Source organism: Colletes gigas, unplaced genomic scaffold (genome assembly GCF_013123115.1).
Source record: "Colletes gigas isolate AHSC1104 unplaced genomic scaffold, ASM1312311v1 Colletes_gigas_Sc00002, whole genome shotgun sequence".
In the NCBI taxonomy this organism is placed as follows: domain Eukaryota; kingdom Metazoa; phylum Arthropoda; class Insecta; order Hymenoptera; family Colletidae; genus Colletes; species Colletes gigas.
In genome coordinates, this window is record NW_025106631.1 from 1019955 (window position 1) to 1032404 (window position 12450).

Here is a 12450-nt window from a genome sequence, read left to right on the forward strand (position 1 = left end):
ACCATCAATGGAATAATTTAATATTTTGTTTAAAACTAACAGAAACAGTATAAAATACATAAAAATCGACAGAAAAGTATACATAAATTTACGTTAACGATTGTATAAGACAAGATTTCTATATGGTTGTACTACATTAAACCTAATAATTAATGTCTTTCCTAATTGTATTATACCTTAAACATATTATATTACTGAAACGAAAACCTTGGACGTTTTAGTTTAAGGAACGCAGACATTCAGATTTGTCATTTCTATTCTTTTCATCTTCATTATATATAGAACTTTATTGTAAAGTACTGCTAAAGGACGCCATGTGAGAGTATACTAGATATTGAAGAAGTTAACGATATATTGCATATGAAAAAAAAAAAAAAAAAAAGGAAAAGCATACATTATTTGGTAATAAAAAGTCATATATATAATAATGTATTCATTATTTACTGAATTTATTGTTTTCGTAATACTATTATTAAAAAGCCTGATTAGTTTTTTTTATAATAATTATAATGTCTAATTATACTTGACAGACGAAGCAGCTCAGTTTGTATTGCGCCTACGACCGAATTTGGAATTGCATGCTGAAGGGTAAATGTATTTACCTGTAAAAGATCAGGGATTACAACATACATATAATCGTATCAAACGTGTCTCGGTATTGAGAATGAGCTCTTGCATTATCCCATTTCAGCATGCGGTCTAAATTATTCGGGAATTGTAAGCAACGTTAGGAGGTATAAAAGAACAAAAATAACTGCACGTCTAGTATTAATAAAAATACGTTTGTATAAAAAGAATGTGCGATCCAGGGTCAAAATTGACGTTAACTCGATCAGAAATGCTGAACGAGGTCCTGCATTTTCACAAATATCTTTAGAAAAAAAAGTAACGTCCATTTTATGTCATTGTATTACTGCGGCGGTAATTAAGCATATTTCAACTACAGCAGTTATCTATAAGATTTACTTTTATTCGCAAATCGAGACAAATTGGGTGCAACTATACTTGTCCATATTTTTAAATATTATGCAGATATGTGCAGATGAATATTAGGCATATAAATATTCTGAACGAGATTCGTTAATTGTTTGTTAAAATAAAGAGAAGTACAACATTGTATCAGTATGCCTTACTGTAATAAACTAAGCGCTATTCGCAAAATTAATGTAATTGTTATTATTTTAATATCGAAACGTTCATAGAAGAGTCGAAGAAAATGTGGACAAGCGTAAATATTTTTGCACCTACGTTTCGATTACTGTTCCAAGTGCATTTATGTATTCCCGTAAGAAACGTATTATTGTCGGTTTAAAAGTATAAAATAGGTTCCTACATAAATCAGGTTAAGCGTGTATACCCGTTTTCACAATTGTTTTTACGATGTTTTTGAAAATGCTTTGAGATCTCAATATAAAAACATCAGGCCTAGTGATGAAGCCGTTGTATTATTTATGCATTTTATTCAAGTTTTCAGCTTCCACGTTTTAATAAAAATTACATTTTAACTGTACCCTTTTGTATGAAATTGGCATTTATTGTCGCAGGAGACTATTTGGTAAAAATCTGGTTTCTCAGGAAAGCTAATATTTAACTCAACAGTGTCGAATTTAAAAATGAAGGAAAGCAGGAAATGGATAATGAATTATTGTAAAAATAATGCCTAGAATTTGCATATATATTGTACTGTAACACCTTTTAGTTTGTTTTGAAACGTTACAATATAAGGAAACATTTTATAACAAAAAAACTGTTTCTTTCAATGTGATTCTTCCCTCCACTGTAGTATTAATTAGTTAAATACTATTTTATATGTAAACAGTAATACACTAATAAATTTCCTACATAACTTCTTCCTGTATCGAGACAAATAAATAGTAATCGTTATTTACATAATATATCCATTACATATAATATGCAAAAATAACTGAATTATTTTATAAATTATTTCTTGTACATTTCATATTAATTTATCAGATTTTATATTTTATACACGCTAAATGTAGTATTTTCTATTCATTTAGGGTGTATTTACAGAATTGGACCTACCCTAAAATGATAATATTGCAAAAATTAATATAATATGATTTATCACTGTATTATGTGCAAATACACATATTTTTTCTTATATAGGGAGTCTTGCTCTCTAACAAATGGAAATAAGTTTAGCCATTTATGGAGTGTAGATAGGAGAGTTATTCACAATAAATACAGAGTACATATTACAATATTGATATAATAGTATTTAACATAAATGTATCTCTTATTATTCTTGACGTTTGCACTTCTCTTTAAAGAGCAATAAAACTTCTAAACGGTAGTAGCAAAATGTAATTTAAAATATCATATAGAGAGAGAGTATTTGTTAAGAAATATAAATTTTTTCCATTCCATGTTAAACTCGACTTCTCAAAGTTCTTATTTAATTTTTTTTCTTTTATTAGTTTTATGATGTTGTCTTCTTTTCTTCTCCCGCCGCGTGGAAGCTTATGGATGCAGAATTGATGCAAAACCGCTTCCTTGTAGGCTTTGGGCCATCATTAAACACGTGCCCCAAATGTGAACCGCACTTTGAACAGGTCACTTCGGTCCGCACCATATCTGGGTTTGCGATCAGCAGTAGTAGATTTCCACCAACTGTGCGTCAATTGTCGACGCAGTTTTCGTGTGTCAATGGTGAGAGTGAAGTGGTGGTAGCGGAGCAATAGGAAGACAAAGGAAATAGAATAATAGAGTGTGATTAAACGCAGACCAACACCTTTCTGTGTGCACTTTAAATGCTTTCCAGTAATAGCAGCACCAAAAAAAGTAAATCAATATTATTAAAAGCAATAGGTTGTTACGATCAATATCAAAACCTCCAACCTACATAATTCTATTAAAGTAATAAAGGGTTTAAATACAAGTAAAAGAGTTTTTACTTTTAGAGAATTTCTCTAATCAATACCCATAATTTTACTCCTTGCTTTATCCATTTATCAAAGACCTCCCCAAATCCTTTTCTCTATCCAATTAAATCTATTTAGTTGAGCATTTTTATAGTATTGTTTCAAAAAACATTATTAAAGAATTAACATTCATGAAGTACGTAAAGCACTAAAAAACAGTTACTTTAAACAAATTATCTTTTTATAACAGCAATTTGCACAGTACTGTATACATTATATCTTTATTTACCCATACCAGAATGAAGTCACTTCACAGATGTTCCTTATCAGTAACCAATGTAAAAAATGATCAAAAGACATCTTCAAGAATTTTGTCATATTACGATTAAAAAATTTGTATAATAAAATGATTTACAATACTACATAAAATATCACTTAAGCTTGAAACTATAATAGTAGGAGTTTTATGAAAACCATAATATTACATAAAGCAAAAGTTATATGTTAAGAACTATAATATGATGAAACAGCAAGATTGTTAATTTTCTTTGCTTTCATTCATAATAGAGATAAAATTGTTTTTTAATGTAGAGCTATGACCTTACTTTCACACAATAGACGATGTGAGTCTAACACAATCACACTCTAAGCATTAACATGCATAGGTGAGGGATACAAGGAATATTGCCTTTCTTATATAATAGTACAAATATGATAAAATTATAATATAAATGTCATATACTTGTGTTAATTATTTTATTTATATATACTTAGATAATTTACAATCAGTCCTCGATAAGTCAAAGTTAAAGTGCAAAGATTTCTTCTTATCAAAATTTAATAAGTTTATTAAGGTTAACGGTTTAATACTTTTTTTTATTCTCCTTAAGTCTAAAGTCATTACAACTGTATGGAGATAATTATTACCAAAGATTGTTAATTAAAGCAATATACTGCAATTAATAGTTAAACAATTTTAACTCTTTATATAAATTCAAGTTACACAGGCGAAATGAATGTTCTGTACAATTTGGAGTAAACTTCTGTTTCTTTTTTGACCAACATAAAATTTCGATTTACAGAAGCTTTTAACTTAAAGAGGTTTGAGTTATCGAGGTACAACATGTGTAGCATTTACAAAAATTTGAAAATGCATTTAAATTTTCAGGCGGCAACAAAATGTATTACAATGAAGTATTTTATAATAGTTGAAAACATAACAGTTTAATCGTATATTTTTGTGCTATTTATAAACTACAATAAACATTGATTGAAATTAAAGAACATATCAGCTATGGAAGGCTTAGGAACAGCAGAAATAAAAATTCAGGAAAGGTTTTGTGACAGTATGAATGTAAGAAAAAATAAAGAATATTTAAAAATGGTAAATAAATAAAACTCTGAATTCCATGATATTATTCATTATTATCACATATGAATTAAACTTTACAATAAAGAGTTTATTTATGTACCATTTAAGCAGATACTTTTAACAAATGTAAAATTATAGATGTAATAAGTACTGTGTTATTGTACTAAGAATACGAGCATAATTCTAAAAAAATTTGTCAGTTAAAGTAAAATTCATACATGTGCTTACCATGCGAGGTATCTTTGGTTAACTTGACTCGTCCCTGATCCAATACTTCATTGAATGCAGGCCAACCACAGCCACTGTCATATTTTGTATCAGAAGAAAATAATTCTTGATCACAGATTACGCAGGTATATGTGCCTTTGTCGTAGAACTTGTTGTAACAACCACTGAAGGGCCTGTGCAAGAAAAGAAAAATGGTCAGATGTGTCAGGAAGCATGTACAGTAGGAAGTTAAATATGAACGCCTATGTTTTATTTTTAAACCACTCGGTCATGACGCAAAGTCAAGCCAACATATGCTCTTGAAAAAGTTATTTTGGTCTTGCATCGCCTAAAAGTGTATCAGTTTCCATCACACAGACAATATTTTTGGAAAGTTATATTACGAGTGTTGTAATTCGTTTTAATTTACGCAGTTAACATTTTAATACCACGATACTAGGATTCGAAAACGATAAAAAACGAAACTCAAAAAATCAAATCAGTCAGTTGATTATAATTGAATGCAGTCTCGATCGTTAATACATGATTACAAGATACAAAAATAAATTATTAATAAGTTATGCATTACGCATTAAGAGAAGCAAGCAATTAACAGTTCATTTACTATTAAAAATACTAAGCTTTGAAAACAACTGCAAAGCGTTGTTTATACGTATAAAATCGTGTACAGTGGATACAAGAAAGTTTTTTATATTTCTCTTAATTTACTATAAATATTTTATCATGAAAGGAAAACTCGCATCACCTTATGAAATAAGTAAGCGTAGTTCAACATATATCGTGATCCATATTAAGAGAATTAAATTCACGTCACACGTACCTTTCCGTGCCCTTTTCTTGAGTTACGTGCCACTGTAACGGCGTCAAACGTTTTTTTAACTCTTCCTTATCGATTTCCACAGTCATTCTTCTAATGAAATCTTATAACAAGTGAAAAATAATATGGAATCAAATAACGATTCCAACAACACAAAAAACAACACGATCCGTCTTGCCGCGCTTTCCTCACAACTATGCAACTATACAGCAAAGAGAACAGAAGCGGCACTCCGCTTGTTCCTTTGAGACATGGACGATCAGATTTCGTGACCTTGGGGTTAACCAATCAGATACTCCGGCGAATAGATTTGATAATTATGCTATTATAATAACACGAAGCTTCTACTCTATGGAGTAAAACTAGGTAACACGCGATCAATTACAGCATTTACATGAAACGTTGTTTAAAGTATAAATATAGAAGCGATATCAGTATTGAAATTAAAACCAATTTAAAAATTATTCGATCGATAATAAACCTACGTTAACCGTTCGATGCTTCTACATATATTTAATGTAATAAGAAAAATAGGAAATATTGTGAACCGACAATTGATGATAACTAATTAAACAACATTACAATGTGTAAACGTGAATGACAAGCACAGATTTTATATTTGAAACAAAATATTGTGAATGGATAAAAATGTTCCTGTTATTGAATTGGCCCTGTAATTTCTAATTTATTAAGTACTCTAAACATCAATAAATTGGTATTCAACACGATCTACATAATTACATTTTTGATCAAATTTTTCAAATTGGCATTTACGAAATATAAAAAAGTTACTCATTTTCTAAAGATTCAATATTATTTTGTTAGTGTTCGTCCACTTTATTATACGAAAAAAGTATTTTAATCGTTTGCACGAGTAAGGCTTTAACAAATTTTGTATAAAGGAAGTAAAAACTAAAATCATAAAATCGCGAATCTAGAAGTTATGCTACATTTTCATCATTATTTACGATTTATTGTACATATATGTATATTGATAAAGATTCGTAAGAGTATGCAATCCATGTAGGTAAAGTTAAATATTTATGTTACACTTTAAACAATATTAATAATTAAATAATTTGATAAAGCGTCGATCATAAAGTATCTGTGTATCGTTCATACGATGTACATATGTATCAAACGAAAATCGAATAAATTTGTTCAACTTATACAACATTTATAATTACTGTAATACTAAGAATGATAAGAAATGTGTTTTTAACTACTTTCAGAAAGTGGAAATATTACTGGTTGTATAATTAGTTGTAAGCTATTAAGAAACTGTGATAACGCTACCACAGAAGCAAATGAAGTATGATAAGGTAAGTAGAAAGATAATTTCGGAACGCAAATGTTAAAAATTGATTAAATGAATGAAAATCAACATTAAAGTTTCGTCACATAATGTAATATGTCGAAATTACAAATGGACACTTTTATTAATTTTTTTTCCAAACAGAGATTAACCTCGTTAATAACGTATTCAACCTAACCGTGTTTTAGAAAGATTTAGGGGTGTATTTGAATTTGCTAGCACTACACACAAACCTTTTTGAAGTAACGAATTCCTTGCAAGTACAGTTAAATGTCGTAGACGTAATGACATATTTCTATAAACGATGGACATTATTGTAATATTTGACACTTAAAAGTAATCGTGCAATGATCGTTGTCGTTGTGCTCGTATTCTATTCGGTCAAAGCATCGTATATAATTTCATACTTCGATGCTAGGTCATTATTACATTGTTGCACAAGTGCGTGTATATTGTTTACATAATTAGTACGTACGAAAACAGTTCATGAATTAATTCGATTAGTTTGCCCTTTTTTTTTTTCATTGTTCTAAAATAAGATAGAATCATGTTGAAGTCTGTAAACGTATCTTTTAAGAACACACCACTGTTCGCATTTCATGGCCAATGATAATGCGTTGTGTGTAATGCGTGTGCTGTGTTCTTTTTCTGCGGCGCCCTCGACGCGGCAAATCTCAGCGTCCGACGTGAATTAACACGATTTTTCGGCGCAACTTCCCATAAATATGTTGTGCTAGTGTGTGAAGGCTAAGAACGATGAGCTTCTCTAGCGATGAAGTCAATTTCTTGGTTTACCGATACCTTCAAGAATCCGGTATGTGTTCCGAGCATTTCATAACCTCTTCCGGATTAATTTCAGCAATGTTTGAATTTCCATTGTTTATACGCCTTTATTTCTTACATAATAAATATATTCTTGTTATAACAATAATCAGGGTTACTAAAACTACTATTAACTTATGATTTATTAAAAAGTATAGGTTAAATACAATAGAAATAGATAGTTATTCGAGTGCAAACTAAGGTTTATTCGCGATATTATTCACTTAAATGAACTGTACTATAAAATTCTGTCATGTATTTATCGAAATACTTGTTTAAAGTAATATTAATGTTTTCAGGATTTCAACATTCTGCATATACGTTTGGTATAGAATCACATATATCGCAAAGTAACATAAATGGAGCATTAGTACCACCAGCAGCACTTTTATCAATTCTGCAAAAAGGATTACAATATACAGAAGCAGAGATATCGATAGGTGAAGATGGCACTGAGCAAAGAATGGTGGAATCCTTGTCTCTTATCGATGCTGTTATGCCAGATGTTGTTGCATCTAGACAGAATCAAATTAATCAACAGAAACAACAGGTGAAAACAGAAGTGCAAGATACAAATGGAGAAGAAGGTAATTTTACTTCCAATGTTAATTTCTTTATTTTAAATATAGCATGCTATAAAATTACAAACTATTTTGGTATCCTGGTACACCCTGGTCTATGAAAGTACTCAAATTTGATAGACCTCCTTATCATACCAGGTAAATTAAAGGACTGCTTTGGTTCATGGATTTGTTATGAGCTAATCTTCTGTATCATACCAGTTGTGTTAAAGTATTATAAAGTTTGTTATATTTTATTAATGTTAAAATGTGCACTGGTATAGCAGAATATACCTCAATATTAAAGGTATAATGCATCTGTGGTCTAGAAGCGAACAGTTTTATTTGTATATATACAAATATATTATTCAAAGGAGAAGAGGACATTTAATTTAATTTATTAATCTATCTATTTGTAGTTGTTACCTCCAATGAAGGTGTAGGTACAAATGAAAGAGCAGGAGATAGAACAGAAATGGAAGTAGATGAACAACAACAAGGTTCAAGTGGAGGGACTAATGCTGGTTTGGTTGAAATACCAGCGAGTAAAGCTACAAAATTACGTGGTCACGAATCAGAAGTTTTTATATGCGCATGGAATCCAACGACCGATCTTTTGGCATCCGGATCGGGAGATAGTACAGCTCGTATTTGGGATATGTCTGATAACTCCCAAGCACCAAATCAGTTGGTTCTTCGACATTGCATACAGAAAGGTGGTACAGAAGTACCAAGCAACAAAGATGTTACTTCATTAGATTGGAAGGTAACTGTCTACCTTTATGTATATAGGATATTTCACTATAAACGGACCATCTAATATCTTTGCTGTTCTAATAGAAATTAGTTTCTTTGACAATGAGACATGTTGTAGTCTGCAAGCTCAACAAAATTACATTTTTTCGTATTTTATCATACAAAATAATGAATTGTTAAAAATAGGGGTATCGGATAATTCTAATCTAAAACTAAAGTTGGAAATACACCGGAGAGAACAGTTGGCGAGCACAGCCGCGAGCTGTTTACGAACAGCAATGTATTCCCGGCATTAGATCAATGAGAATGTAGTGTCATACGTAAATTGGATTGTGAACAGTCTTAAGTAATTTTTGCTTAGTCATAGACTTTTTGAAGGCTAATTAAAACATCCGACACAGTATGACTTGCAGTCTCTTTTAAAACTGTTCTTTCTTCAAAGATACAAGTAACTTGTTTCTAGTGGGATACCATTACAATTTTTGTAAAAGATATTCTAAATTTGATTATTGTTTTTAGTGTGATGGTACTTTACTAGCAACTGGCAGTTACGATGGTTATGCGCGAATTTGGACAACAGATGGAAGATTAGCTTCGACTTTAGGTCAGCACAAAGGTCCGATTTTTGCGTTGAAATGGAACAAACGCGGCAACTATATTTTAAGCGCTGGCGTTGATAAAACAACAATCATATGGGATGCAGAAAGTGGGCAGTGTACCCAACAGTTTAGTTTTCATTGTGCGCCAGCTTTGGATGTCGATTGGCAAACTAATACGTCGTTTGCAAGTTGTTCCACGGATCAGTGTATCCATGTATGCAAACTGAATGTTGACAAACCGATCAAGAGCTTCCAAGGACACACAGTATGTAAATTAAAATACTCGAGTAAATATTCATTTATATATAAAGGCAATAGTTTGACTTCCTTCGTCAATCGTAGAATGAAGTTAATGCTATTAAATGGGATCCTCAAGGCAATTTGCTAGCCAGTTGTTCGGACGATATGAGTCTTAAAATTTGGTCTATGAAACAAGATACTTGGGTACATGATCTCCAAGCTCATAGCAAAGAAATATATACAATTAAATGGTCACCAACTGGGCCTGGAACTCATAATCCAAACATGAACCTAACTTTAGCTAGTGCCTCATTTGATTCGACTGTAAGGTTATGGGATGTAGAAAGAGGCGCATGCATACACACACTTACGAAACATACAGAGCCAGTGTATAGCGTAGCGTTTAGCCCGGACGGCAAATTTCTTGCTAGTGGAAGTTTTGATAAATGTGTTCATATTTGGTCCACACAGGTAAGAAAGTCATACGTATATTTCTTTTTTGTTTTTAAAATAACTTCACAGGTATTTTACCTTACATTTAAATGCGCAGAGTGGTCAGTTGGTGCACAGTTACAAAGGTACAGGGGGAATTTTCGAAGTATGTTGGAACAGTCGTGGGGATAAAGTTGGTGCTTCTGCATCCGATGGCAGCGTGTTCGTTCTTGACCTACGTAAACTGTGATCGCAATCGTGTAGTAGATTATATTTTGTTTCAAGAACTTACTACGGTTCTAAGTTACCTTCAGTACTTCTTTTACTATGGTTCAATTTTTTACTTCCCAAAATACTAGCCACGTTATACAATTCTTTCAGCAATTTCTGCTTGCTGGACATAGTTTAAAAGAGTATTAATTATTTATGTACAGGACTGAAATACAAGTCAAAAGAATTTCAATACAATATGTAAACGGAAAATGAATGTGGCGCTTTATTAAATATTTTTTTCGACATTACGTTAAAAAGATCAGAAAAAGAATTGTACATTAATATTTTTAATTTTGACACTCTGTACAGTGAAACAGTTCGACAGACATTATATTTCCAGAGAAAAACAAAGTACGATCTTCATTCACTGGAAGTGGATGGGGTATATGTTGTAATTGTAATAATAATAATAATAATACTAAGTATTATATAAATATCGGTAATAAGTAAGAAGAAAATAAACTTTTTTAAAGAACAGTACCTCAATATGACTTATTATTATTATATTTTGTTATATTTTAATGAGAAAACTAAAACTAGAATGTACAACAAATCTGTCTTAAATGAAATTTATTTCATTTCAACTACATATCGTGCAATTTAAGTCATTAAAATTATAAAAAAAAAAATTGAATTAAGAATACATAAATAACAATATTGTACAATTTCTTTAAATAAATAACTTACAAAAAATACCTACATTATTGACAGTATTCTGAGGATTCATAAATATTTTTTTCTAACGAGAAGTTGTATAATACAAGTAAATATATCATGTAAATAATAATAATATATAGTTGTATCTATTTTCTAATAGTAACATAAATATCGGAAGCGTTAACATGTGTTTCATTGCTACATCGTTATGTTTTCAACGTGTTTCTAAGATAATTGTAGAGATCATTTGTAAATGAGTGTTTAGTGTACAGATAGAAAGATAATTGGAAAAATTGAATGAAATGGATAATTTAAATGTTATAATTAATCAGTGTTTAAAATAAAATAGACAAACTTCGATTCTGATAATTGCGGAGTTTTCATTCTAATATTACGTCTGAAGGTATTTATTTGTCCTTACATTTTTAACATGGCATAAAAACACTTACTTAAGACTAAAATTGGAATAATTAGGAAACGAGTCACGCTTCGATGTGTATTACCGCAGACATAAACGTAATTCTTAGAAAACAGCGTTTTAAACACAGCATGTATATTAATTTATAATGCATAGAAAAGGAACCATTGACTGACTATTTTGAGTACTTGCTCATAATACAATATTTCTTTGGTACACTGACTGATCGAAATTACAGTCAATTCCATTATCACGTGTCTTTAAAGGTATTATCATAAAATCAAGAAATGCATTTGTAAGAGTATTAACAAAAATGAAAATAATGTCCAACAAAGAAAACAGAAAATGATTCGTTGAAAAGAAGCTCAAGTATAGACATTTCCTTGAAACATTTATTCCTAATTACATTTATTGTTTTCACGGGTAAGGTATGTTTAATTCAAAATTATTGATCTATATATCGAAATAGTTACATAGCATAAAATTATAGTTTTCAAGTGGGTATTTTGCAAATAACATTTAAGCTCTTCTAAAAATAACGAATAAAATGTTTCACAAATACATAGTTGTTTCAGAAATGTTATTGTACAATCGGTAGGTACAATATTATACTATTATTTCATGTTTCTATGCTTGATTTTGAAGTTGGGACATTTTCATCTTTAAATAATTACAATAACATGCCTTGCATTATTGTGTTCTTAAAACTTAACATTAATACGATAAGAAATACACGTACGTTAAATTATACGTCTAAAGTTGGGTGTCAGTTGTTTTGCACAGTGGTTACTGATTAAACAGACTTGAAAAAAGATCACAACACATAATACTGTTCTGTTTCATGAGTTTGCGCAATTGAAAAGGAAAACATGAAAATAAATAGGATGCGCACAGTTTCGATTAATTAGCATTGCGTATTTCTTTGCCCACTAAGTTCTGAGCAACGAGGTTCACGCGTTATTTCCATTGTATTTCTATTTCCTTCCTTTTCTGGATATCGTAAGATTAAACTAGTTAAAACGATTCAAACTTAAACGGGAATACTGAAAACATTCTGTTTCTTAAATTTATTGATC

The 12450-nt window shown here is 30.4% G+C and overlaps 2 protein-coding genes across 3 annotated transcripts; one reads left to right on the forward strand and one right to left on the reverse strand.

Annotated features, from left to right (window-relative positions):
* Positions 1-302: 302 nt before the first annotated feature.
* On the reverse strand, positions 303-7008 carry LOC122399680 (methionine-R-sulfoxide reductase B1). Of its 2 annotated transcripts, none has more exons than XM_043400551.1 (4): positions 6851-7008; positions 5306-5405; positions 4486-4658; positions 303-2598 (listed from the first exon to the last, which is right to left on the reverse strand). In XM_043400551.1, the coding sequence occupies exons 1-4, from the start codon at positions 6927-6929 to the stop codon at positions 2444-2446; spliced, it is 507 nt and encodes a 168-aa protein (XP_043256486.1). In that variant the 5' UTR covers positions 6930-7008; the 3' UTR covers positions 303-2443. The 2 variants fall into 2 exon arrangements, with proteins under 2 accessions (XP_043256486.1, XP_043256476.1); XM_043400541.1 differs by having other exon boundaries at positions 303-2634; positions 6851-7004.
* Positions 7009-7265: 257 nt separating this feature from the next.
* Positions 7266-10779, forward strand: LOC122399797 (F-box-like/WD repeat-containing protein TBL1X). The gene is made up of 6 exons (XM_043400765.1): positions 7266-7431; positions 7739-8026; positions 8419-8765; positions 9275-9619; positions 9697-10065; positions 10145-10779. The coding sequence occupies exons 1-6, from the start codon at positions 7374-7376 to the stop codon at positions 10274-10276; spliced, it is 1539 nt and encodes a 512-aa protein (XP_043256700.1). The 5' UTR covers positions 7266-7373; the 3' UTR covers positions 10277-10779.
* Positions 10780-12450: the final 1671 nt, after the last annotated feature.

Excerpts from the sequence above, each read along its gene's own strand:
- LOC122399680 (XM_043400541.1), bottom strand. The coding sequence starts at position 6,929 with ATGTCCATCGTTTATAGAAATATGTCATTACGTCTACGACATTTAACT. Across the intron at positions 5,406-6,850 it reads GAATTCGTTACTTCAAAAAG|ATTTCATTAGAAGAATGACT; the intron begins GTTTGTGTGTAG and ends ACTTGTTATAAG. Across the intron at positions 4,659-5,305 it reads CAAGAAAAGGGCACGGAAAG|GCCCTTCAGTGGTTGTTACA; the intron begins GTACGTGTGACG and ends TTTCTTGCACAG.
- LOC122399797 (XM_043400765.1), top strand. The coding sequence starts at position 7,374 with ATGAGCTTCTCTAGCGATGAAGTCAATTTCTTGGTTTACCGATACCTT. Across the intron at positions 8,027-8,418 it reads AGATACAAATGGAGAAGAAG|TTGTTACCTCCAATGAAGGT; the intron begins GTAATTTTACTT and ends ATCTATTTGTAG. Across the intron at positions 9,620-9,696 it reads AGAGCTTCCAAGGACACACA|AATGAAGTTAATGCTATTAA; the intron begins GTATGTAAATTA and ends CGTCAATCGTAG.